Genomic DNA, 26040 nt, shown 5'->3' on the forward strand with positions numbered 1-26040 from the left:
GCAAGGCGCAGCCATTGGCCCGAGCAGGGGAGGCCAGGCCGCCGACTGTCTGCGACGGGGGCGGGCCGCGAGCGGATGAATGAAGCTGGAGTGGGCTGCGAGAGGACCGCCAGAGCCTGGTGCGCAGCGCGGCGGCGGGGCACCTGGAACGGTGAGTGCTCCCCCGGGCGAGGGCCGCGGAGGGTCGGGGCGCCCAGGTTCGCCGGGCCGACATGCTGACGTCAGGAGCGCAGCAGGTGCCCGCGGATGTTGGGCAGGAGCCAGCCGGCTCGAGGTGGCGCCGGCGCTGGCGCGGCTGGGGATGCCGGGCGGGGCGGGAGGCCGGGCCCCGGCAGTGTGCCCAGAGCCGTCCTCGGACGGGAGGGCGGGACCAAGCGCGGACCAGCGCCCGGCAGCCCGGCTGCCTCTGGGGAATCAGACGCAAACTGCATCCCCCTCTCGCTGCCAGCTCTCCAGGCGGGAAGCCTCCGAGGAGACAGGCGTAGAAGGAAGGGGATGAGCAGTGGTTGGGGCTCTGGCGGAGATGGAGGCAGTGGCCAGGGCAGGTAGCCTGGCAGGTGGCGGGGCGCGCACCCTGGCACAGGCCACGTGAGTCGGGCTGGGGACAAACGCGCCTCCCGGAGCTCCAGGGTTGCGGCGGGCCCCCACCTCCGGCGTATGCGGCTGTGCTGAGTCAAGGAGAAGATCGTCAGCACAGAAGTTTCTCGTGGGCGGCCGCGCTTTGTTCGCACCAGCCGCGCTCCAGGCACCTGGGGGAGGGGAGCGCGGGCGGAGCCGCCTTCGCGGGGCGGGCTCCCAGGCCAGCGCATGGGGCGGGTCCCCAGCCGCGGAGACTCCCGCCGCGCCCCTGTCCCCACCCTGCCACCGGAGGTCCCCGTGCCTGGCGCAGAGCCTTGGCTGGGCGACCCAGGCGCCCCGGGGTGTGGGCAAGGGGAGGGGGAGGATGGAAACGAGAGTGCGGGCCCACCCTTGACGCCTGGTGGACACACTTGACCCCGGACCGGGAAACCGAGGAACCCGGGGCAGACGCAGGGACTTGCACCTCCTGGGAGCGGGCCTCTGCCGGCAGAACCGCGTGGGGAGAAGCTGGCTCGGGCAGTGTGGGTCAGCGCCGCTCTCAGCCTCGGCTGCCAGGCCTGTGTCGGTCTGACACGCTAATGCCCGCGGTAGTTTTCCACAGGAGGGCACCAGCCTCCCAGTCCGGCTCCTGCTCTGCTCTTTGGAACTTATCTTTCCTCTGTCTAATCAGAGACGGGCTCGGGGAGCCCCTCTGGGACATGAGAGCCCCAGCCCGGCCACGCTGCTAAGTTTTTATTTGGGGCAGGGCGGGCACGTGGACTTCAGAGGAGGGCCAGCGCCTGGTTTTACCCACTCCGTTTACGAATCTGACGATAGCCATCACATTACTGACGACAGGAGCTGTTTACTGACCAGTCAGCATATGCCAGGCCCTGTGCCAAGTGCCTTGAGTAGTATCTCATCTAACCCGCACAACACCAGCAGGAGGTGGCTACTGTCCCACCCAGTTTACAGAGGAGTAAACTGAGGCATTGAGCCATTAAGTGACTTGCTCACCATCACACAGCTAGTTCGAGGTGGAGACGTTTGAATCCAGGTTTGTGTGACTCCAGACATCTCACAGCTCTGTCTCTGGTGGGGAGAATTCGACCCAGGAGAGCCAGGAACAGTGTCCCAAAAGGTGGGCCCGCAGCTAAGGGGACAGGAGCCTTTGGCCAGCATAGCCAGTATCGTGGGACGTGGAGGGTCCTCTCGGGGAGCAAGCGTGCAGCACTGGCTTTCCCACGTGCTGCTGCGGGGAGAGGAGGAAGGGCCTGTTGCTGGGCCCCATGCTCCTAGCAGCTCTGCATCGGGACCTGTGTCGCTGTCCTGCTGGGTAGGGCCGGCGGATACTACCTGGAAGTTTTTCACCGAGCTGCTTTGTTCTGGGTGGCTGTGACCTCCTCCACAGCTCCCTGGGTGTGGCCCGTGAGCAGGTGCCAGGCGGCTCCCAGCCAAGTTCCTCCCTCCGCCGTGGTTTGGTGGCCGGTGCCTGGAGGTCGGGCAGAAGGGTCGTGTGAGTGGCCTCATCGGAGCCTTGCCTTGACAAACCCAAGGTTGCAGCTTGGGTTCCAGCTCAACATCTGGCTTCCGAACAGCAAAGGTTTCCTCAGCTCCTTGTGAAATCTGAGTTGAATGACCAGCTTAGCATTGTCTCTGAAATGCCGTCCATCTAGAAGTCTCTGTGAGTGTTACTCCATTTCCCAGGACAGCACTGCTGAGCCAGTATAAATTCACAGCTCTGTGGACTCATGCGCTGGAGCGAGTCTCTGCCGACTGTGGTGTTTGACCTGAGGCCTCCCTGTGGCTCACGGGCAGGTCGCCGGCCCAGAGCCTGGTGCTCGAGGATGAGAGGGAGCTGGGCTGGGGCAGCTGGCCAGCGGGGGACCCAGAGGACTGCCCAGTCCTACTCCTGCTTCCTCCGTTGTTTCGTCCAGCTGGGTGTGGACAGACACCATGAAAATATTCCTTCCGAAGCCACCTGGTCTCCTGCTCTCAGGCATGGCAAAGAGCTCATTGTCTGCTTTTGGAAGGGGATATACAATAATCCTCAGAACCTGAAGGCTGCATTTGTTCCGGACATCCAGCTGCTTGTCTGGCCGTGGTGTGGTCGTGGTGGGTGTGGGAGCTGACCACAGGGCAGGACCCAGTCTCCAGCCTGGCAGGTAATCAGACAGGCTTCCAGGATTCCGCCCCTGAGCAGGAGGGAGGCACCAGCTCAGGCCTCATGTGACTGGGCTGTCGTGTGACTTAGTGGAGCCCGGGCCCTGCTGGAGGAAGAAGAGGAAACTGGCCTGGCTGCCAGCTCGCTGGACCCCAGCTTGCATCCCCCCTAGGCTGTTCGTGAGGACTCGTCCTGCTGCTGGACCTGCTCAGCCCTCAGCCTGCTGTCCTCAGACAGCCCTCATGTTCCCCCATTGGCCGCGGCTCAGCCCCTTCCTGCCAGGGTTACACAGAATTAGCCTCTCGGACCACATTTCCAGGGGCAGGTGCATGCCTTCACAGACCACATGTCTTTTGCAAAAGCCACTCACGGTGTGGCCAGTTGAGGCCCACCAAGGACCAAAGGCAGAGCAGGGCTTCCTGGCCAAGGCCTGGCCGGCTCCACTTATCAGTGCCCAGAGAGTCGCAGGCTCACGGGCTGTGGGGCCGTCAACAGGTCTTCTCCTCCCACGCGGGCCCGGCTCCAAGTGAGCACCCTCGCCCTGGGGGCTGCCTTTCTCCATGGCTTTTTGATCTGGGAAGACTTGGAGGTAGCTGAGGCCTCGCCCCTCGGCCCACCCAGAGAGGGTGTGAGCTGGCTGGGCTGAGGGTGGTGCCTGCTCCCACCCCAGGCTGGCGTGCAGTTTATTGTGGGGTCTACCTCTCAGCAGGCACTGTGGGCCTGATCTTTGGACCCACAGGCTCATCCTGTGGACAGAGCCACCTCCCCCCAGGACCCCAAGCCCCGTGCCGGCCCTTCTGCAAGTCTGTGTTTCTCACAAGCCCCAAGTGGTGTCCGGACCCACTGTGAGCAGAGGGGCTGGGTCTTCCCCTCGGGGACCCACTGCTTCTTCCCTATGATGTCACGCCCCTGTTACAGTGGAGAAACTGAGGCCCAGAGAGGACTGAGGGGGGAGCGCCTGCCTGGCTCCAGGCAGCCCCTGTGCGTCCTCCCCCTGCGCGTGCCCCTGCATGGCACAGAGACTGGCTTTGTTTCCAGCCCCAGGGGTCAAGTGTTAGGGGTCAGACGGATGAGTGAACTTACACACGCCTCCCTCTGGCTTCTCCTGCCCTCCCCACACTCCTGGGCTCGGGCCATGGGGACAAGGGTGGGAGCAGGAATGTCTGTGCTGAGACAGCAGGACACTCCCTGAGGGACAGGCCCTTTCATGCTCTCTCAGACAGTCCTGCATTGTTAGCCTCCATGCAAAGCAGCTGACCTCCCACCCGCTCACCTGCTCATGGTCACCAGGTATGCAAATCGGGTGTACCGTGCACTGCAGTGGCCACCTAGATCCTGCCACCAGCATCCGCTCTATGAATAGCTTTGAGTCTCATCTCCACTCCCGGACTCATAGGAAGAGGCACCAGGATGGATGTAGGAGGCCAGAGAAGGGAGCTGCCTGCAGAGTCCCCAGGTCATGAGGGGAAAGACTGAGGTCATGAGGGTGGGGGTGGGGGAGGGAATGGCCTGGGTGGCAGGGGCTGTGCAGGAGCCCAGGCAGGGGCTGCCATGTTGGTGCAGGCACGTCCCAGTGGCATGGGTTGCCACTGGCAGCCTCAGAGCCATCAGGTGCAGCGAGAACCTACTGGCTGGAGCATAAAGAGAAGGAGAAATGAAACCTGTCATTCTTCCCCTCCTGCTGAGTTCTGGGCGGGGTTCTGGGGGAGCCTGGGAGCAGCCCTACTGTTCTGGCCGGAGCTGCTGGAGCCAGACTATCCCACAGGAGCCAGGCCGACAAGGACCAGGGGCCACCACCCAAGGCTTAAAATATTGCTCTCAGTAATCCTGTGTCCTTCCTACCTGCCCCGCTTTGTGGACAGCCTCCAACTGGGAAATGAGTCCATATACGGGGCCCTGCATGCATGAGCACCCTTGGACATCAGTGAGCAGAGACGGGGTGTGTGTTCCGGCTGGTTCAGGCCTTTGTTGACACTGGATCTCAGTTCTCACAGACCAGGCTGTGGGGAGCCACCCAGTGGGGCCACTGGCTTCTCACAGTGCAGCTGTCAGGGGCTCGTGAGGAGGAGGTGCAGGGGGAGGTAGGGGGGAGGTTTGAAAAGAGGGCGTGCTTTGAGGTGCAGCTGGTGGGCCAGGCCAGTGTGTGGGAGTCGAAAGAGAACTGTGGTGCACATGCGCACACACACACACCCTCCCCTCCCCCTGATGCCCCAGGTGCAGAGCCCTTGGCTGGAGGCGCCGGCTACACATGATCCTCCCCGCTAATCGCCCTCACCTAATCCCGCAGGGCTGTGACTCTCCCAAGGGCCTGAGGGCCTCAGGCAATAGGAGGGCGACTCCCAGGATGCCCTCCTCCTACCTCTCCCCTGCCCGGGGACAGGCCGGGGGATGGGATAAACTCCCCTGAGAGTGGGCGCCCTGCCTGCTTGCAAGGGCTGCGTGTTCACTGTGTCCTGGAGGTCGCTGCACGAGGAGGGTCGCACTCTCCTTGTACGTGAGGAGGGGATTTTCAGCTTGTGCGCCTCTCAGGCCAGGAGAGTCATCTCAGGCTTCACTAGAGCTTCTCCAGCCTCAGATGGTCTCCCACGAGAAAGCGGCAGGGAGAGGTCAGGCTGAGAGGTGAGCAGGTACCCCAGGGCCCGGCGGCCACAACGGGCTAGGGCTAGGGGTGGGGGCAGTGGGCAGAGCCACCAGCCCTGTCCCCTCCCCAAGAGGCCCCCTTCTTGTGCCATCTTGGTTTGGGGGTCACGTGGCTGGAGCACCCAGGAGACCTTACCACCTGTCCAGTGTCAGCGGTCGAGCACAAGCCGTGGGGAGCATCTGGCTGGGTGGGGAGAGTGACCATCAATATGTGGGGTGAAGGACTCACCTCCCCTGATGGGGGATTTCAGTGGGTCTGTGTGTGCATGGGAGAGGGCCCAGCCAGCACCAGGCCGACGGAATGTTCGTGCACAGCGATGGTGGTGGTGGGCATCCTGTCAGATGTCTTTCCCCACAGCCCTGTCCCGGGCCTGGTGGCAATGTGGGCTTGGCTCCAGGCCACCTGCCTCTCACCTCCACCTGCTCTCCACAGCCTGTGCGGTTCGGATTTGTAGCCGTGGGCAGCTTGGGTAGGGGCTGCGGCTCCTCATGGATACGATGGTGTCCTGGGGGTCCCCGAACCCCAATGCCAGCAAGGACCCCCCTACAGCAGGGGTTGGAATAGAGCTGCTGCTGTGTCAGGCAGGGCGCCCCAGAGTAACACAGCCAATAGGACAGAGATATACACACATATAAAGGTTTATTATAAGAACTTGGTCCATGCGATTCTGGAGGCCAGCAAGTCCCAAGATCTGCAGTTGGCAAGCTGGGCCCAGGAGAGATGAAGGTGTGGTCCCAGTCTGAAAGCTGGACTCAGCCGCTGTGACCAAAATGCCCTTGTGCCCTGTGTCAGTCCACTGACTGCAGGACCACGTCTGGAGCAGAATCTGCTTCCCCCAGTTTCCCGACAGAAGGGCAGCAGAGCCATACATCGCTGCCTAGACGCAGCCACATGAGATCTCGGTACAAACTCGGCACTTTCCTCCGGAAGACCGTGGACGCAGGACCGTCCTCATGGCTGTGAGATTCCAAGTGTCGCACAGCCTAGACTCGCTCAGGATCCGGCCCCCTCTGCTGCTGGGGGGGGGTACATCCCGGGTGCCACCTGCTCCATCTTCAGCCCGAGGGCCCAGCCTCCCGCTTCCTGACTCTGCTGTTAGGGGCCAAAGCCTTCCAGAGAGAATCCGGCCTTCCAGCCAGGAATGCGGTACCTGAAGCAGAGCTCTGGCGTCGTGAAAGATTATAATAAACACTCGAACAGGCACTGTCACCCGAGAGCCGACTTGATGGAGAAACGGCACCGTCACAGACGAGGTGGGAGGGCACCCCACAGTCAAACGGCTGTGGGTTCAGGAGACTCGTCAGAGGCTGGCTCCTGACGGAACTCAACCTGTACGGCTGCAACTGCCGGCGGGTCATCCGGCTAACAACTGAGGTCGGGTTTTCAATTTGCTACTTGAAGTGTATGTGGTGTGTGATTTTGAGTTGAGCTTTAAATATTCATGTCACATCCATAGCATTTAGTTCAGGTAACATTTTACCACTGGAGGTCTGACCCTTCCCGTCCGTCACTAGTCTGTCACCTGTTTCTCCTGCAGCAGCTGGGCTGAGGGTTAAAGGAGTCCAGCGTGGGTGGGGAGTGGGGAGTGGGGAGTGGTTTGACGCCACCAATATCTTGGTCTGCAGTTTTTGGATCCCTTACTGGGAGTACTGACCTGGGATTCCAGAGTCCTCGTCAGCACTGACCCTCCATCCCCACAGGCCACTGCATACCCTGCTGCCCCGGCCAGCCCCTCGGCTGGTTTCGGCTCCTTCCCTTTGGGGTGTGTCCCCACCCAGAGATGAGGTCCAGTGCCCCGTCCTCTGCGTGTGTGTGAAGGTGCAGGCGGTTATGTGTGCACATGTTGGTGTGCATGCACACAGATGTATGTTGGTACGTGTGTGTGTTCATGTGCACGTGCATTGAGAAAAAATGCTAGAGGAAAGCGTACCACGGGGTTGACGCATCACAGCCTCTGGGCCTTGGAATTTCGGGTGAGGTTGGGCGTTTCTCGTATTTTCTGCATCTCCAGGTGGCAGCCCGTCTGAGTTGCAGGCTACTGGGTGGCAGAGCCGCCCTGTCCCAGGGCTTGTCGCTCTCATCCAGGCTGCACGTGGCCATCGAGTGCTTGCGGTAAATGTGCGCTAGGTCGGTCCTGGCTCCGTCCCGCGAAGGGGAGCATCGCCTTCTGCTCCTCCTGAAGATTCGCCCGTCCTTCTCTAACATGAACATCGCCCTTCCTTAGGTGTTCTCTTTCCAGCTCCTCTCGCGACCTCGCCTGCCGTGCCAGCTTGCACAGAGGTGGTGGCACTATAAGTAAAACACCGGGCTTGGGCCTGGGCACCCGGGGAAGGGCTGCAGTAGAATTTCTGCTGCCCACGCACGGCCTCCAGATACGGCGGCCGACGCCTGGCAGCACCAGTTTCCAGGGTAAACAGCCGGCCCCCTGTGTAAATGCAATTGGTCATGGGTCTTTCAATAAAATGTCAGTGGGGACGGCTGTGACACACGCACAGGGCTCTGGAGCCAGACAGTGTGGGTCGAGTCCTAACGGCTGCTAGGCCGGCTGTGTGGCTTGGGGCAAACTGCTGATGACCCCTCTGGGCCCGCTTCCCTTCCCTGTCGGTGGGGCCAGGGCCAGGTGTGCACCAGCGACCTGCACACAGCCTGGAAATGTGTGGCAACATCGTGGGATGGTGCCGAGATATCCCGTGGAGTGGGGTCTTCAGAGCTTACCGTGTTCCCCGGCCAGTGACATCTGCACCCGCAGCCCTGCCCAGGGAAGGCCAGAGAGGAGCCCCGGGGGGAGGCTTACATCAGCTAAGCGGGCGCACCCTTCTACTTGCACAGAGGAGCATGGCGGTGGCCACTCGCCTGCTGCCTCGGTGAGGTGGCCGTGCCGAGAAGGCCAGGAGCAGGCGGAGGTTGTGGCAGAAGCACCCGGAACCCCCAGCCCCTGGGCTCAGTCCACGGAGGGTGGGGAGCGAGGGCAGCCAGTGCTGTCAGATCTCTTCAAGTGCCACACTACATCCAGACCTGGGTGCGGCCACTGCGGACACCCCTGCTATCAGCCTGGGTTGGTTCCCAGTGTGTCTGCAGGGACGACACAGGATAACGATGCTCTTTTCTTTAAAAAAAAGCAAGAAACTAAAGCAGCCACCTGCCCTCCAAGCACGGAAGTGTCTGCTTGGCAGCTGCAAAGCCCTCTTTGCTCTCGGATCGCAAAGGCCCTTGCTGGGGGCAGCCCTCCCGACGTACCCTCCCCACCCGCAGCCCAGCGGGTGTGGGTGCCTCCTGCCCTGCTCACCTCCTGTTCTGAGCATCTGTTCTGCTCAGACTCCACCTCCTGGATCCGGGGGCAGTATGTGACTCCTCTTTGCCTCCTCGGGGGGCGGTACCAGTGTCCCAGGGCTGCTGTGACAAAGCACATGAGCCAGAGGGTGTGAAACAACAGGAAGGTGTCCTCCTCCAGTTCCGGAGATGGGCAGGCTGAGGTCAGGTGTGGGCAGGGCGGCGCCCCATCCAGAGGCCCCGGGGAGGTTCCCTCCTGCCTCGCCCAGCTTCTGGGGGCCCCAGGTGTCCCTTGGCTTGTGGCTGCATGGTTTCCATCTCTGCCTCAGTCACCACGTGGCTTCTCTGTGTCCTCTTCTAAGGACGCTTGTCCCTGGACTTGGGTGCCCCAGTCCAGGATGACCTCATCCCAAATCCTGAATCACAGCTGCACACACTGTTTCCAGATAAGGTCACCCTCAGGGCGTCTGGGTGGAAGTGCCTTATTGCGGGGGCCGTCATTTGCCCCCTTCCGGGTCCCCAGTGAGGGCCCAGCAGAGCCATGTTCCATGCCTAGTCTCCTTGAAGGAATCTCAGCCTAGAAATTTGGTCTGAAATACAACTCTGGAGGCGGCGCCAGCCCCCTCCAGCAGCATCTCCGTGTCGGTCCGCCCCAGTGTCCTTGCGTGTGGTGAGGGTGGGGGTGGAAGTGAAGCCCTGTGCCAGGTGCGTCTGGGTCTGAGGACCCCTTGGGGCTCCGTGTTGCTGCTAAGGGGGCCCAGCCCTGGGTGAGGCCAGCAGGCAGCTCCCCCCCGCCTCTGAGCGCAAACCCATGGTGCTTCTTGTGCCTCTGTGACGTGATCGTCTCCAGAGTGACGGTGCTTCAGACACACTGGAGCCTCTGCACGTGAAGTGGCCCGACCTGAAAGGCAAAGGGTGTGTCAGTGTCCTGGGGCTGCCGGACAAAGGACCCCAGACAGTTATTGTCTCTGTTCTGGAGACGGGGAGTCCGAGCCGAGGGTGTGGGCAGGGTGTTCCTTCCGAAACCGTGAGGGAGGATCGGCTCCAGGCCTTGCTCCTCGCCAGTGGACGGCCGTTGTCGTTTCTCACCGTGCTCTCCCCGTGCGCGTCTGTGGCCAAATTTCCCTTTTCGAAGGGACAGCAGTCCTAGCGGACCAGGGCCCCCCGCCGTGGCCTCGTGTTACCTGAGGCCCTGTCTCCAAACACACTCACTTTCTGAGTGCGGGCTTTGGGCTCCAACAGTCTCTTGTGCTGGGAGGACGCAGCTCCTCCGATGGGAAGTGTGTTGCAGGCTGCGGAAGCCCCTCGGCCGAGGGTGCCCCGGAGCCGTGTGAGTACAGCAAAGACCGACTGCTTTCTGTCGCGGCAACCGTGTGCTCGTGTGTTAACCGGTTTATTTCTGGCAGAAAACCAGCTTTTTGCCTCTTAAGATGCAGAATGGTTGTAGCTCCTGGAGTCCTAGGCAGCCTTGGGGCATCCAGGAGGAGCTGTTTACTGGCAGTAAGTGCCACCCGTCTAAACGTAGGAGTCGGGGGCAGGGGCATTCGGGATGCGCGGGGAGCCCCCGGGAGCCTCGCCACGCAGTCATGGCTCAACCACAGCCGAGCTCCTGCTGGATGGTGGGGCAGGAATGGGAAGTGAGGGCCCAGCAGGCGACAGGACCGGGCTGGTGGGGAGGTCAGCAGGAAGGTGGAGGGCCAGCACGCCTTCCTGTGAACTGGTCCACAGGGCTGCAGACCACAGCTTGGTTTACTGTTTTGAAAAAACCGCCGCAGGACGGAACACAGCTGCGTGGAACCAGTGAGGCCCAGTGCCACCAACCCTCCTGCTGGGCGCCATCCCAGAGCTGCTGCGCTTAGGCTGGGGTCCAGGCCCGCTGCTCATGCCCCCGCCTCATTTCCCACACCCTCCAAGCTCTGGCCTAGGATACATTTCTTCTTTATACTACAGGGCGGCTACGGCTGGCAGGCTGTGAGTTAGGGAAGAGCCCACTGCACTCCATGCTCCGCGTGAAGAGTTTCCACACGGGGCTCTCAGGGACCCTCACCTGCAAATGGCAGAACACACAGCTCACACAGGCCGAGCAGGCCATTGGGGGAGCAAAGGTCAGGGTGATTCAGGGGCTCCCATGGGCGTCTGACTCGGTCCTGCTGTGTCTCGGCTCCACTCTCCCCTTTGTGGCCTCATTTGGGCTGGCTCTGCCCTGTGACCAGGCCGGGGCACATGCCCACCCACCGCCGAGCTGTGGCCACAGACGTGCTACCCTGAGTGTGTGGGTCTAGGTGGGGCCCTGGATTCAGGGAGGGGGCTGCTCAGGGCGGGTCAACCCCCCAGATGGTACCTGGCAGGCAGAGCCACTGGCGGCCCTGAAGGACAGGGCGTGCGTGAATGTTCTCGCTGGGACATGAATGCGTTCGAGGGGGGTGCACGTTTGCTCACCAGAACTTTTTCTCACAGAACAAACTGGCCGCTGGGACACTGTTTGGCGACTTCCACTGCTGGCACTGTCACCCCCTCGGCAGAGATGCCCCAGCACTCAACGGGGGACAAGCCGCTCCTCTCCACGCCGCAGCTGGTCTTCCCCAGCCTGCCCTCGGCCGTAGACAGCGGGTGTGGCCACACCCCCCCCAGCCGGCGGGCATCGATCGGCTCGCCTCTGAGCCCCGGCGCCCTGCGTTCCGCCGCCCACAGCCCCCTGGACTCCTGCAGCCAGCCACTGTGCCAGCTGCCCGCTGAGAAGCATGGGCCCCCGGCGGCCCGTGAGGTGCGCTACGTGTCGGCAGGGCCCAAGCGCCTGGCGTGTGGCTGGTGGGCCTTCGCCCCTGAGTGTCTGCAGGCCTTCAACACGCCCAGGGGCTTCCTGCTCTTCCTGTGCGTGGCCTCCTTCCTGCAGGGCATGACGGTGAACGGTTTCATCAACACCGTCATCACCTCCATCGAGCGGCGCTACGACCTGCTCAGCTACCAGAGCGGCCTCATCGCCAGCTCCTACGACGTGGCCGCCTGCTTCTGCCTCACCTTCGTCAGCTACTTCGGGGGCAGTGGACACAAGCCGCGCTGGCTGGGCTGGGGTGTCCTGGTCATGGGTGCCGGCTCGCTGGTGTTCGCGCTGCCCCACTTCACCTCGGGCCCCTACCAGGTGGAGGTGGACGAAGGCATCGGGACGTGTCAGGCCAACCGCAGCGTGGCGTGTGGGAAGAGCACCTCAGGTCTGTCCAGCTACAGGCTGGTCTTCATGCTGGGTCAGTTCCTGCACGGCGTGGGCGCCACGCCCCTCTACACTCTGGGTGTCACCTACCTGGACGAGAACGTCAAGTCCAGCTACTCGCCAGTCTACATCGGTGAGTGGGGCCAGTGAGGGGACAGGGAGGGTGTGATGATGGCCGCTGACACTGACCTGGCGCCTCCTTGGAGCCTGGCCTCATCCAAGCCCTTACATGCATTTCCCCGTTGGCCACACATGGTCACATGTGGCCACAGGTGCTCCTAGCGAGGCAGCAGGTGAGCACAGGCTTTGTTCCACCTGCAGCGCCTCAGGTGGTGGAGGTGGTGCCAGGGGACAGACAGCTGCAGAAACGCAGGTGTGGGGAGGGGTCTTCTCTTAGGCGGGCCCCACGTGTCTTCTGAGTGTCAGACGCTTGTGAGCCCCCAGCACTCTGCTTCCCTTCCAGCCATCTTTTACACGGCGGCCATCCTCGGCCCCGCAGCCGGCTACCTGATCGGAGGCGCCCTGCTGAACATTTACACAGAAATAGGCCAGCGGTGAGTGTCTGGGTCCCATCCTGCCTTGTGGCACTCTTGATACGCAGAGAAAACCCTGCGCTGTCTGTGCAGGACCCGCGTGGCCCTGGGCGGTGTTGTTACAGAGCAGGGTGCACAGTGAAAGTGTCTGCACTCCGAGGACCGTAGCCCTGAGCAGGAGGAAGTGCAGGCTGGCCTTTCTGTAGGGGACCTGGGAGTCTGTGGGTGGCTTTGAGAACTGGCCTGAGGGAGGGGCAGTGTGGACAGACAGCTCCCCGGACCAGGCGGGACCAGGCCACATCATCTCTAACGCCCTTTGTGTAACCAAGAGCCGGTTTTTCTGCTGCCAGCATCAGATTATTTTGTGTGGGGTTTTCCACTCCTGATATCAGCTGGGTGCCCTAAATTCAACTCAGTTCTGAGACTGACTCCCTGAAGTCAGTGCAGACCCCACAGGTTAAGGGCTCAGTCCCACAAGGCCACCCCACTTCAGACGCCAGCCGCAAGTACTGGGTCCTGGGTCACCCCCAACTTCTGTCCACCTTGGCTACAAATCAGAGGTTCCCACGACCCCCTCCTTGGGCTCGGTAATTTGCAGAACAGCCCACCGAACTCAGGAGGGCACTTCACACTTTACTAGGTGACCAGTTTATTATACAGGATGCGACTCAGGAACGGCCAGATGGAAGAGATGCGCGGGGCAAGGTGTAGGGTGGTGGGAGCTTCCACGCCCTCTGGCGGTGCGCCACCCACCTAGCATCCTCGTGCTTGCCCCCCCGGAGCTCCCCAAATCCCTTCGGTCAGGGTTCTTGTGGAGGGTTCGTTATGTGAGCACGACTGATGGACTCATTGTCCATCAGTGATTGACAGCCTCCCAGAGGTCCGGGGGTGGGGCTGACAGTTCCAACTCCCTAATCACATGTTGGTCTTTCTGTGACCAGCCCCATCGGAAGCCCTCGAGGGTCCCACCAAGAGTATCCACATTGCAACAAAAGATGCTCCTGTCACCCAGGAAATTACAGGGGACTCAGGAGCTCTGCATCAGGAAACTGGGGAGAGGCCAAATGTTTATTTATTATGTCACGTGGTGTATCTTTCGTTTCCTTGTATCTTTCGTTTGTGACGCTGGTTTTTATAAATTTGAGCAGGAGAGAGAGTTACAGAGATAGAGACAGAGAGACAGGAAGAAACAGAGAGATGGCGGTGGAGAGGTGGGGAAGGAAGGAAGCGTACCCTCCGACCAAGCAGGCTCTGGAGCCCGGACCATCCTCCACGGGGGCCCGTCCCTAGGTCTCCCCTCTGGATGGCTGCCCCGCTGTCTGCTGAGACTTGCGGTGGGCACCGCGGCACCGTGGGACTCTCTGTAGATGGTGCCCTCCAGTCGAGGTGTCTAGTGCTCTGACCTGGTACAAATGCCACCTCTGGCCTCAGGCTGACTGATACGGCGTCAAATGTGCATGTTCTGTGGAGAGTGCCTGGAGATCAGTGGGGCTCATGTCCCTCACTCTCCACACCCTCTCCCTGTGCCGGGATCTGGGCCGCTTGGCACGAAGAGGAGGCAGGCAGCGAGGCCAGTGTGGCGCCCCAGTGCGAGAGCAAGGCAGAGCCGCTGCCCACCCTGTGGAGGGCTGCACTGCTGTCTGGTGGCCACACGGGGCACTGGTGCTCACCACCTCCCTTTTCGCCCCTCTGGGCCTCTGGCTGGCCTCTGCCCTCGCCCCTGGGTTTCCCCCATCCATGATCCTTTCCCACTTAGCTCTGAATTTGAAAGTGAGCCTGTGTGCAGATCGCGGTCCCAGGTGCGCCCCAGCTGTGCCCTCTGTGCCCTGAGCTTCACGAGGCCCGGGCACCATCCGTGCCCCTCTATGCTGCTTTGGGGTGCCACCTCGTCCTGCTCTGTCTGGGAGAGCCTGCCGCTCCTGGGCCTGCAGCCTCCGCATGGCCTCATCAGGAGGCAGCCCCTCGGGGCCACGGAGGAGCATCAGGACCTGAGGCCAGAGCAGAGTGAGCCGGCACGGACTGGCGAGCAGAAGGATGTGGTGTGTGCTCTGGACGCATGTAGGTCTGACGCTGACCCCAAGCGCCTCTTCCCACAGGACGGAGCTGACCACGGAGAGCCCACTGTGGGTCGGCGCCTGGTGGGTCGGCTTTCTGGGCGCTGGGGTCGCCGCCTTCCTCATCGCGGTGCCCATCCTCGGCTACCCACGGCAGCTGCCAGGTGGGTGCTCCCCCTGCGCGTGTAGAAGTCCTGCTCCCCCTCCTGGTTGTTTGGGCCAGCGAGGAGCACAGGGGAGTCTGGGACCTTACTTTGGGGGCAGGTGCTGCCATGCTGCGGGGCTGGCTGGTGGTCTCCCTCGACCCCTGCAGCCTCTTCTCGCTGGGGCCCCGAAAGAGGCTTGTTTCAGCTGTGGGGGGGAGGGGGTACTCCTTCAGTGCCTCTTTTTCCCTGTGGCCCCAGGTTGTTCCCCGCTGGCTCTCTCCCACCTCCCCTTCCCTGGGGGCCCATCCCTGTGGTGCATCCCCACGCAACGGCTCTCCTCTCACCCTCTGTCCACCGGACGTCCCCATACTGGAGGGCAGGGGTGTCAGGTGTGGCCTCGCGCTGGCCTCTGGTCCCTGCCTCTCGCTGACATCTGTGTCTGCCCAGGCTCCCAGCGCTACGTGGTCATGAGAGCGTCTGAAACACACCAGCTGAAGGACAGCCGCCACAAGGTGGCCAGCAACCCCGACTTCGGGAAAACCATCAGCGACCTGCCCCTGTAAGGACCTTGGGGGGGATGTGCCTCTCGCTTGCACCCGTGTGCCCCAAAGATCCTTTGGGGGTCCCACACATGCTGAGTCTTGACCACGAACTAGGAGAGTCCACGTGACCCTCCAGGGCCAGTGGTGAGTGCTCAGCTTCTGGCCCTCCTCACGACCCAGCAAACTTAGGTCTTGGCCCCAAACCTTGGGCTAAAAGACTGAGGAGCAGTGGACTGACCTCCTGGGGCTGTAGCCACCAGGGACCTCAGGCCTCGCTCTGCCTCATCCTCTGACCATTTCATTAAGTGCCACGTGCGCAGGGCCCACAGGGGCTCTGCGCTGGCGCTGCCCTCCCTGCCTCGGGGTCTCTGAGGACGTGGAAGGAGCCGAACCGAGTGCATCCCTCCTGCCTCCCACCCTGCACCTGCCCTGCTCTGGGCACACAGGTGTCTTGTTTGTTGTCTTCGCTCCCGGCTCTCCTCTCTCTCACTGTGCATGACCCGGACTGGCTTCGTGGTCTTCGCACACTGTTGAGACAAAGAGTCCTGGGCTGCCGGGGCCTCAGGGACGTGGGGCCTGGGGCTCCCGGCTGCCAAGTGCCCCTCTTAACAGACCAGGCATTCCCCGGGGGGCTCTCCCAGGGCTGGGGGAGGAGGCCCTTGGATGGCTGCCCACCCAAGTCCTTGGCCTCCTCCAGCGCCTGCCCGCCTCTGCAGTGCCCTCGAGTCTGAATGGCCACCTCTAACTGGCCACGTGTAGGGTCAGGGCTGTTAGTGGCAGGAATGAGCCCCTGTTGTCCGTCTTCAACACAGGGAGGGTGAAGGGGCATCAGGGCCTAGGGTGGCCTCCAGGGAAGCCCCCATGCTGTCCAGGCCTTGCTCCCCGCAGAGGGGAAGGAGGGCTGGCTGCTGGGGGTGGAGGGCTGCACGCCCCCCACATTTAGGACTTCACTCTCCAGTTGCCCACTTCCTGTTAGACCACCCAGAAGAGCTGCCCACTCAGGAGGTGCCCCCAGGGAGGCCAAGCTGGCCAGGTGTCACCCAGTGCCTGCAGTGGAGCTGCTCTGAGCTTGGGCAAGGCCACCTGCTCCCTCCATGCAGCTCTGGGCCCTGAGCACGTGACAGCCTGGTCCCCAGGGGACCCAGGACCATGGCCAAGATAAGGAGGTTTATGCCCAGGCTCAGCCAGGCTCAGTTCACCAAACCAGTTGCTGGTAATAAAGTAAATCCCGGCACACATGCCCTTTACTAAGGTCATAACTAGTTCTCCAAGCAATTCAACATAAGAGTTTCAGCTGAGCAGCCTGAGGGCCAGGGTTAAGAAAGGAGGCCGTCTGCATGCCGCTGGGGAGAGTTATCTCCCCACCGAGCCTGGCCAAGCGCCTGAGGCCTGGGCAGGTCTGGGCAAGGCCCGGGGAAGTGACCACCACACCCAGGGCACCCCCTTGCCTTCACACAGGACCTTAAAGCCCCACCCTGGAGAAGGTGCTGGGGACAGGCCAATGCCCTGAGCCCACGGGAGGCCCCACCCGGCCAGCACCCACTCTGGGGGGCTTTTCCTCCACGGCCATTGTCTTTCCTTCAAGGACGTGGGACTCAACTAGTTGACCAGAAAGAAGCCTTTTCAGGGCTCAAGTTTGAAAGTCAGTTTTGACGGAATCAGGTCCCCCCATTTGAAGCAGGACGGGAATGAGACTGTGAGTGCTCTTCTGCAGTTGATCTGAGTCGACAAGACTCCCAGAGCCACTGTGTCTGAAAAGCCGGGTGGAGCCTCCTCCACCAGCAGCTCCCTCCCGGCCACCTGCTCCAGGTGTTGGGAGGGGCCCGAAGGCTGGTGGCAGCCACACTGCGCGTTGGTACTTTCCAGAACCCAATTTACAGTTGGCCTATGTCCTCAAAAGGAAGAGTCTGAGAGTCAGGGGAGCCAAAGTTGCTTTGCCAAGTGCTGGGAGGTGTCAGCTCTGACCCCTGGACAGACAGGGGGGCTCCCTTCTGCCGTGAGGATGACTGGGCTTTGTGGAAGCCGGTTCTCAGGGCAGCAGGTGCACGAGGACAGACGAGCACTGCCTCCCTTATAGAAGAGCCGAGAGCTGTCCACTCAGATTACGTGCACAAGGGAGGGCCGCTCTCCGCGCCGTCCGGTAGTAGTCGTTGTAGCCAGACAGTGGTCACTGAGAGAGTGCTCCTGTCCCGCCCTGACCTGGCTCCAGAAAGAACTCTGCCCCGCCCACATCACTCCTGCATTCTGGGGACAAGGTGTAACCACCTCCACCAGCTCCTGGGCTCCGGCCCAGCGCAGGTGTGCGGGAGAGCCACCTGCCGCAGGAGTGTCTGCCCCCACAAGGCTGAGCCGCCTCCCTTCCAGACCCAGAGTGTTTCCCGTTCTGAGCTCAGCCTCCGTCACTGCCCAGAAAGGAGGGGTTTGTTTGTCTTGTTTTGTGTCCTCGTGATGTTTTGATGGTCCCTTGCTTGGCGTCTTGCGCGTTTAAACAGCGCACTCAGTGCTGACACTGCTTGGCCTCCAAACCCTGACGAACCAGAGCGTGGGGCCGAGGAGCAGCCCTCAGGGAGACTTCTTGCTCATCCACGAGCGGGCGGACGTGGGGCAGGGCCTGGCGGGGAGCCCCCACCCTGCTGTGACCCTGGGGGAGCAAGTGGAGGCAGCGGGGTGACCCAGCACCTCCAGGTTCATGGCCTGCGGCCACCGCTCCTGGAGCCTGTTCTGCGAGCTTCCACCTCCCTCCACCCTATAGCGAGACCGAGGCCGGGTGCCCCCGGTCCGGGCTGGCAGGAGTCCCCTTTGCCTCAGAAGGGGGTCCTGGCTGGGTTCGCCAGGGGACCCCTTCCTCGGGCCCCCAGCCTCACCCCACCAAGTGCTCACCAAGAGAAGTTGGGGAGCCAGCCAAGCCCCCCAGGGGCTCCCTGGAGGGGCCTCTCTGTCCAAATCCATAGGGCTTCCTGCCCCCTTCTCAAGGGCTGGTGGTTGAGAAGGAGCCCCCCTCAGCATCCTGTTCCCCTTTCGAGGGGGCTAGTCCAGTCCTGGACTTGGTGACAGCTGCCTCCCTCCAGCCCCCCGGCTCCTGGTTCAGGCCCCTCTGTTGGTCTTCCCAGCAGCCCCTGGAGGTGATTAAACAGAGTCACGGCCACTCAGGGTCTCTCCCCATGCCGAAGCCGGAACGCTGGCCCAGGATAAGGTCCTTCCGTCATCAGACTCAGCAGCCGTCACCAGCCGCAGGCTCAGAGTCAAGGCGACAGTTCTCCACCTGCCACAGCCCAGCGTCGACCCCCTCTCAGTTTCTCTAGAATAGTTGTGGGGTGCCCCCAGCTCACCTGCACCCCACCCCACTCTCCTCTCAAAACCGAGGCTCTGTGTCCTCGGGCGGGAAGGGCCATGACCTTGGGAACCGCGACTTCCTCAGACGCTGGCTCTGGCCCACTCTGACCTCTGTCTCCTCTCCGGTCTCTGTTGCCCCCTCTGCTGTCCAGCTCCATCTGGCTCCTCCTGAAGAACCCCGTGTTCCTCCTGCTCTGCCTGGCCGGGGCCACCGAGGCGACACTCATCGCAGGCATGTCCACGTTTGGCCCCAAGTTCCTCGAGTCCCAGTTCAGCCTGAGCGCCTCGGAAGCTGCCACCTTGTTTGGTGAGAAAACGCCCCTATCTTGGGGGTCTTCTGCTTTCTGGTTCATTCTCAGATGGATGGGGGTCTTTGAGTATCTGCTGGACAGCTAGTCCATGCGTGAGCAGGCTGTGGGCGCGTGGGGGCACGGAGACCCTGAGAGCCAGCATCGGGCTTTTACAAAAGGCGAGGTTGCTCCTCTGATGGTATTTACAGCCGCGGGGCCGTCCTTCCTGGCGGTTTGCGAAGCTGACTACAGCGTGTGCCGGGGCTGACCGGTTCTCTCCCCAGGCCCCAAGGAGCCGCCTCGCCCTCCTAGTGGGAACCCGCTCCTGCTGGGGGGCCGGGGGTGGGCTCTGCTCGCTTCACCACCCGCTTACCACTCAGGACCTCTGCCTCTGTCGTCCCTGGCTGGTGGCAGAAAGGGTTTGGGTGGTGACACCCATGGGGCACCTTTGGGCTTAGCTGTCCCCGAGAGCTGGATGGGACCATGAGGGTGGAGACCCCGGACCTGCCCAGCTGGAGGCCGTCTGTGGCCAGAGGCAGATGGGTCCTCCCGGGAGAGCGAGGACCCTTGTCAGACCCTTCCCTCTGCCACTGTTCACGGGGTATCCCTGCACTGGGGGGACAGCCACGGCCTCACCAAGAACAGGCCAGGCAGGAGGTATGTGGGGGTCATCGCAGATGTGGGATTAGTGCTGGCCGTGGCGGTCAGCACCACATGTGGAAAGTGGGTGATCTGTGCAGCCCGCGAGTTAGTCCTCGCCATGCCCAACCCCTCAGGGAGAGGGGCGGCAGATTAGGGTCCCACCCCCTTCTCGGACTAATGTCCCCAGACACCCCACCTTGCCTGGCTGCTTGGCTGACACCGCATGCCTGGACCCCCACCTACAACAACTGCCTCCCCTCCCCACAGTGACCCCCTCTCTCTGCCAACACCCCCTCCTGGAACAGCTGCAGCCTTTGGGGTCCCCCCTCCTGCACCCCCAAAGCTGGCCTCCGTCACTGCCCTGGGGGCTTTGAGGTGGCCTCCACTGGCCCTGGAGAGCCCCCACTGTCGTGTGCGCCCGCCCCGGGATGGCCTGGGAGCCATGTACCAACTCATCCCAATTGTTCATTAAATGGCGGCGGCCACAGGGTCTCCAGATGTCCTCTCACGCTGGACTCGGCAGAGGCCGTGGTGGGCCGCAGACCCTCCCTCCTCCCAGTCCTGCCCCACCCCCACATCCCTCGGCCTCTGGGCACCCGGTGGCCTCCTGGCAGTCCCCTGACCGAGGCTCTCCCAGCAGACCCCCCGCCCATGTGGTGGTGAGGGCTCAGGTCAGGGCCGGGCGTGGTGAGTGCCCAGCCCAACGATGCCACCCGGACGGGGAATGATCACCCTGCTTGGTTTCCCCGCCTGCAAAGTGGGACAGTGACACCCGGTGGGTTGACAGCCCTGCCCCTAGGCTCCGAGGGCTCACCCGGCCGCTCCGTCTCTGGCAGGGTACCTGGTGGTGCCAGCAGGCGGTGGCGGCACATTCCTGGGCGGCTTCCTGGTGAACAAGTTCAAGCTCCGCGGCTCGGGCACCATCAGGTTCTGCCTGCTCTGCACCCTGACCAGCCTGCTGGCCGCCTCTGTGTTCTCCATGCACTGCCCCAATGTGCCCATGGCCGGCGTGACGGCCAGCTACGGCAACAGGTGAGGGCCCGGCGGTGCCTGGGCAGAGGGAAGACCCCCAGCATACATGTCGGGACACCTGTGGCCCCAGCGGGGGGAGACCGGGTCAGGACTTGGGATGAGGTCACTGTTTGGACACCAGCAAGGAAGACCCCTCAGTGGGGTGCCCTTGCGCCAATTGATGGTCACACATAAATGGCACCTGAGCCTCGATTGTCTTGTCTGTAAAACGGGACCGTAGTCGCCCCGGCTCCTCACTACATGTTGATGGGGAAAGTGGCCCAGGATCGGCCCCGTGAGTCACTATGTCCTGGGAATGCGGGGAATGGCCCATCAGGTGGTGATTTGGGAATTTCTAAAATCGATGCAGGCTTCCTGCTCCTGGGCCCGGGGATTCCTCCCCCGGGAATGCCCGTGGAGGTGACAGGGCGAGGCTGCAGAGTACAGAGGTGCCGTTGTCCTGTTGTTGGAGACAGCCAGGACTGGAAAGCACCTAGGAGTTGGTGGCAGGTGGACGGGCTGACCTGCCAGGGTCCCCTCTCGGAGGCTCGGCCACCCTCAGTGGAGGAGGGAGCTCTGAGACCCGGTGTCGACGGGAAAAACCGAAGGAGCAGAACAATGGGCCCAGAGTGCCGGATTGGAGTAGAAACAGGGAACGGGTGCCGTCTGCCATGGCTGGTGTGTGCATGGATAGCAATCTGCACGAACACGCGGCCGCAGCCGGCGCTAGAGGACCAGGCCTGCCATGGGGCCCTCATACCTGGCACGCTTTTGTGGTCGTTGTGTTTTAAGCCACGTGAACGTGTGGCCTGTGCGCCACACAAACCAGTTAGGGGCAGCCGTAGGGTTAGGCACAGGGGGGCTGGGTTCGCCTTGCTGTGAGAATTTCTGACAAGTCTCTGAGCAAAGGCGATGTACAGAGCGCCATTCCTCGGGGCAGCATGAACCCACAGATGTGGGCTGGTGGGGATGAGACTGGAGGCTGTGGGACTCTGGCCCCGGCCCCATCGCCACCGTGTCTCCCACCTGCAGCCTCCTGCCCCAAGACCCCTGGGAGCTGACGGCCGCCTGCAACGCCGCCTGCGGCTGCCGGCCAGAGCACTACAGCCCCGTGTGCGGCTCCAACGACCTCATGTACTTCTCGCCCTGCCACGCGGGGTGCCCCGAGGTGGCCGCGCCAGGTCCGGGCGGCCAGAAGGTGAGTGCGGCCGCTGCTCCCGTCCCCATTGGTGCCCGGACCTGGGCGGGCCCCTGTCCCTTCCTCCTGTAATCAGCGCTCTTGTTGCGCCCCTCAGGTGTACCGAGACTGTAGCTGTGTCCCTCAGAATTTTTCCTCTGGTTTTGGCCATGCCACTGCAGGGAAATGCAGTTCAACTTGTCAGAGAAAGCCCCTCCTTCTGGTTTTCATATTCGTTGTAATTCTCTTTACCTTCCTCAGCAGCATCCCTGCGCTGACTGCCACCTTACGGTAAGCCATGGGCCCGGGTTGCTCTGTCTGGAAGCTTCCCTTTCAGGGTGCTAAGGTGGAGCTCGCAGTCCTGTGGGGTCCGCGCCAGGCCCCCAGAAAGCTGCAGCAGGAGAGAGCGAACACCTCTGTGAGGTGCTTGCCACCTGGGGAGGCGGCCGTGCGGCCTGGGGCTCAGCCGGGACTCGGACGTTGGCGTGGGGTATGACGTGGCGAGCGGCCATGCTTGCCCGGGCGCTGACGCCATGGTCTTCCGTTTCAGGTGCGTCTGTGACCAGCAGAGATCCTTTGCGCTGGGAATCCAGTGGATTGTGGTTAGAACTCTAGGTACTGTGCCACGGGAGGAAGCCACGCACAGTGTTGTTGTGTGTCCACTGTGCAAGGGCACCCAGCAGCAGTCTCCTCGCCACGCCTGTGTGTGCCCCGGCAGGAAGCTGTGTCCACCTGGGGGAGGCGCATTCCCTGGCCATCTGCTAGAGGGACCCATGGTCATTTATTTGTCCGGAGGCTGCCTTTACCTGGTGCAGCAAAGGCTCCGTGGGAGTTGGAGATCATGAGGAATCTCCCAGGGATGATGCTGAGTCCCCACCCCAGAAGAAGGGACATTTGAGTCCCCTTGGTGCCGCCTGAGAGCACCGCTGGCTGATGTCACCTCTCTGAGAGCCAGTGCATTCTGCGTCTCTGGCACTGCCCACACCGCCCTGTCGTCCCGGGGCATGTCAGGCAGAGTCCTGAGGGAGCCTCTCTCCACAGGCAGCATCCCGGGGCCCATCGCCTTCGGCTGGCTGATCGACAAGGCGTGCCTGCTCTGGCAGGACCAGTGCGGCCAGCGGGGCTCCTGCTTCCTGTACCACAACGCAGCCATGAGCCAGTACATGCTCATTGCCGGGCTGGTGTACAAGGTCAGCGGGGCCAGCATCTGCTCCCGGGGCACTGGAGGGAGGGAGTCCGAGGGTCTACTCCAAAAGGCCAAGAGCCTTCTCCAGCTGGCTCGGGGGTCCGGGCACTCCACTGGGACCTTCCAACAGCTTAAACCCCACTGGGGCCTGGTGGCTGTAGGGGTCACTCCCACAGCCTGGTTTCCAGAAACACATCCTTTCCACGTTTAGGGCCGTCATTGTCATGCCCTGATGATGCAATGACAGTACAGGGGGCAGTGGGAGAGCAGGCCCCGGGGCCACAGGGCCCCCTTCCTGGCTCGCAGCCCCAGGCGTCAGGAATGGCTCCCTGGCCTCCCAGGGCCTTCCCCAGCACAGCTTGTTGGTTTCCTGTGGCTCCTGTTGGCTGAGGCTTTGGGGAAGTAAGAGCCAGCTGCTCCCCACAGGAGCCGCTCTGGCAGGCGGCTCGCTCCTGGGCTGTCGCTCCGTGGATCCACATGTGATATTGCTCTGTTTCCAATCTTAACGAGCCTTGAGTTTCATCCTGTTTCTTAGCCTGACCTTGTCTTCAGGTTGTTAAGAGAAACTTCATGCTGCATCTCTTGTGCTACGTGGGGAAAAGTACATTATCTATATTTTGAATTTCTCCCCATAGAGGAAAAGGCAAAAAACCTTCCAAATACAATGAAATCCTAGGGCCAGTCCTCTTCTTGGAGGGAGGACTCAGGAATGTCCCACTGGCAGGAGCCACTTGCCTCAGCCTTTTCCTGAAGGGCCTTGAGGATTCTCGGCCCCTTTGGTTTATCTCCCGAGGATTAGCATAAAAATAGCCGAGTGTGAGAAGGATTTGTGTGGCTGAGCTAGCAAGGGGTCACTTGTAAAGAGCCCGCCCTCCCCAGGGAGCTTCCCCTTCCTTCCGTGTAGTGTGGACCTCTGCCCAGAGCAGCAGGTGGTACCCCCCGGCGTCTGTCTGCCCAGATAAAGACTGGTGACCTCAGCATAGCCAGCGTGGACCACAGTGGTCAGGACTGGCTTGTAAAGTACCTGCTAATTTTAGTAGGGGGAGCAGACAGGTGTGCCCTCCAAATGCTATGCCAGCAGTCCATCACCAGGCCCCAGAGCAGACACGGCCTCGCTCACTGACGTGGCTTCAGGCCCATCAGCCCGTTGATACTCCAGGAAACAGTGGGCATTCCTGCTAAAACCGCGTCTACACGGTAAACACGTGCACGGCTATGCAGAGGCCTGCAGGCTGGCCCACGCTGTGATCTTTAAGGCCGAGGGTCATCCTGCAATGACCCGTGAGTTCAGCATGGTGGTTGGAGGTGAAGTACCAGCCAGTGCTCACCAGCTCCCAGTTAGATTCCTGGGGCTGCCCCAATAAAGGACCGCAAACTGGCAGCTCAAAACAGCATAAATTTTATTTTCTCAGTTCTGGAGGCCAGAAGTCCAAAATTGAGGTTTCAGTGGCGTCTGTTCCTGCTGGGGGCTGAGCGTCTCCCAGCTCCCTGTGCTGCTGACAGCTCTCCTGTCCTCGGCTTGTGGACGCCTTGTCCGGGTCTCTGCCTCCACGTTCACACGGCCGTCTCCTCTGTGTGTTTCTTGTTGAATCTCTCTTTTCTCTTATGAGGACACCAGTCACTGGATTTGGGGGCCACCCTAACCCAGAATGATCTCATCATTACACCTACAAAGACCCTATTTCCAAATAAAGGTCCTGTTCACAGGTTCTGGGGGCCAAAACTCGGCCATATCTTTTGGGGGGGACACTGTTTAGCCCATGACAAGCCCCCCCACCTCATCTGATGCTTCTGTTGTTAGTCAAATGGTACTTGTCATTCGTTCACTAACAGTGTTGGTGTCCATGCTGGGCTGGCCACGCAGGAAAGATGAGTCTTCTCGCCAGAGCAGGGGTTCCTCAGGACTGAGAGCCTGGGGCTGGGGTCCAGGGGGGCTCAGGACTGTGAGTGTCCGGGGCTTCCAGGCAGGCCGCTCTAGTCCAGCAGGCTCCTTTCTCCCCAGGTCCTGGGCTTCCTCTTCTTTGCTGCTGCCTGCGTCCTGTACAAGCCCCCATCGGGATCTTCCAATGGCCTGGAAGCTTCTCTGCCCAGCCAGTCCTCAGGCTCTGACAACCCCACAGACCTCCAGGATGCCCCCACAGACCTCCAGTTCCAGAGTGATGTCTGATGTCCCACCCCCCGCCCAGGGGCATGGGCCAGCCACTTGGCACTTACCGCACCACTGCCTAATCTCTCCCCAAAAGGGCTGACCCTGCTGATTGATCTCCCAGCACTGAGGACCCTTCCAAAATCTCCCACTGGGTTCTGGGGGGCACTGAGCGGAAGGGGGTGTGTCCCAGCCCAAAGGTGCCAAGGAAAAAGAATGCAAGACACACCCAAAGTGGACACGCCACCCTCCTGGCCCCACCGGCCTGGCCCCTGGGCAGTGGGATGACCGCTCTCCCGCTAGGAAGGCGCAAGGCCCCACAGCGCCCGAGGCGGTGCCACCTTCCATCCTTCCTCCTGCTCATTTCACACACAGTGGCTGTTACCCAACGGACGCAGCCGAACAGCATAGACTGGAGCCTGGGGACCCCCCAGACACGTTAAGGGACACTGAAGCAGTCACACCATCTCTCCGTACCTCCTTCAGGGCTTGTGGAAGAGCAGAGCCACCTGTGGGGTTACGTGAGAGGCTCCCATCTCTGGTTTCTTTTCTAAATGGCCGATGTGTGGATCTGGCGGCCGCCTGCTGGTTTAGAAGTTGCTGTTCCCACGAGAGACGGAGAAGCACCTGCCACGACCTTTGATGCACACACAGGCCTGGCCCATGGTCTTTATTGATGCTGCACTGTGCTGTGGGGGCCGCTCTATGGAAGGGACAGAGCACTGACCCCACCACGGGGTGCTGGCAGGCCAGCCGGCGCTTCTCAACGGTCCACTTCATCTGGTGGCCAACCTGGCCCTGACCTCCTGGTGAAGGGAAGCTGGGTGTGAGGCCATCCCCAGGGCGCGTTCCTCCTGGAGCCTTCTCCTCGATGTGTTCACAACCTGCTGTCCTGGAAGCCACACGGCCCCGCAGTGGGACAGGAGCAATGCACATAAGCATGTGATTACAGACCCGTGTTTTGCATAAACACTTATTTATAGAATTTGTTTTACCTTTGGTGTGGTGGGCATGGCAGCAAACTCAGAGGCACCTGTGAATTCTGCCTGGAGGGCACAGGAGTTTCCTGGACTGTGTGTTTGTGGGCATTCTGAGCTAAAATTGCGTGTATGTTAATATATTTTAATATTTAAAGCACA

At 61.7% G+C, this 26040-nt stretch overlaps 1 protein-coding gene across 3 annotated transcripts; it reads left to right on the forward strand.

Annotated features, from left to right (window-relative positions):
* Positions 1-26040, forward strand: SLCO4A1 (solute carrier organic anion transporter family member 4A1). Of its 3 annotated transcripts, none has more exons than XM_046679438.1 (12): positions 1-151; positions 11091-11974; positions 12305-12395; positions 14471-14592; positions 15022-15133; positions 18602-18756; positions 20218-20413; positions 21425-21590; positions 21688-21860; positions 22120-22184; positions 22611-22759; positions 24758-26040. In XM_046679438.1, exons 2-12 carry the CDS (start codon positions 11158-11160, stop codon positions 24920-24922), a joined length of 2211 nt encoding a protein of 736 aa, XP_046535394.1. In that variant the 5' UTR covers positions 1-151; positions 11091-11157; the 3' UTR covers positions 24923-26040. The 3 variants fall into 3 exon arrangements, with proteins under 3 accessions (XP_046535394.1, XP_046535393.1, XP_046535395.1); XM_046679437.1 differs by lacking the exon at positions 1-151 and adding an exon at positions 158-588; XM_046679439.1 differs by lacking the exon at positions 1-151 and adding an exon at positions 4214-6737.

The sequence above is a fragment of the Equus quagga genome, chromosome 12 (genome assembly GCF_021613505.1).
Source record: "Equus quagga isolate Etosha38 chromosome 12, UCLA_HA_Equagga_1.0, whole genome shotgun sequence".
NCBI classification, from domain to species: domain Eukaryota; kingdom Metazoa; phylum Chordata; class Mammalia; order Perissodactyla; family Equidae; genus Equus; species Equus quagga.

Bases quoted from the DNA above. Each gene is read 5' to 3' on its own strand.
- SLCO4A1 (XM_046679437.1), top strand. From the start codon at position 524: ATGGAGGCAGTGGCCAGGGCAGGTAGCCTGGCAGGTGGCGGGGCGCGC. The intron at 15,134-18,601 runs GTAAGGACCTTG...TCTGCTGTCCAG, and splicing joins ACCATCAGCGACCTGCCCCT to CTCCATCTGGCTCCTCCTGA. The intron at 21,861-22,119 runs GTAAGCCATGGG...CTTCCGTTTCAG, and splicing joins GCGCTGACTGCCACCTTACG to GTGCGTCTGTGACCAGCAGA.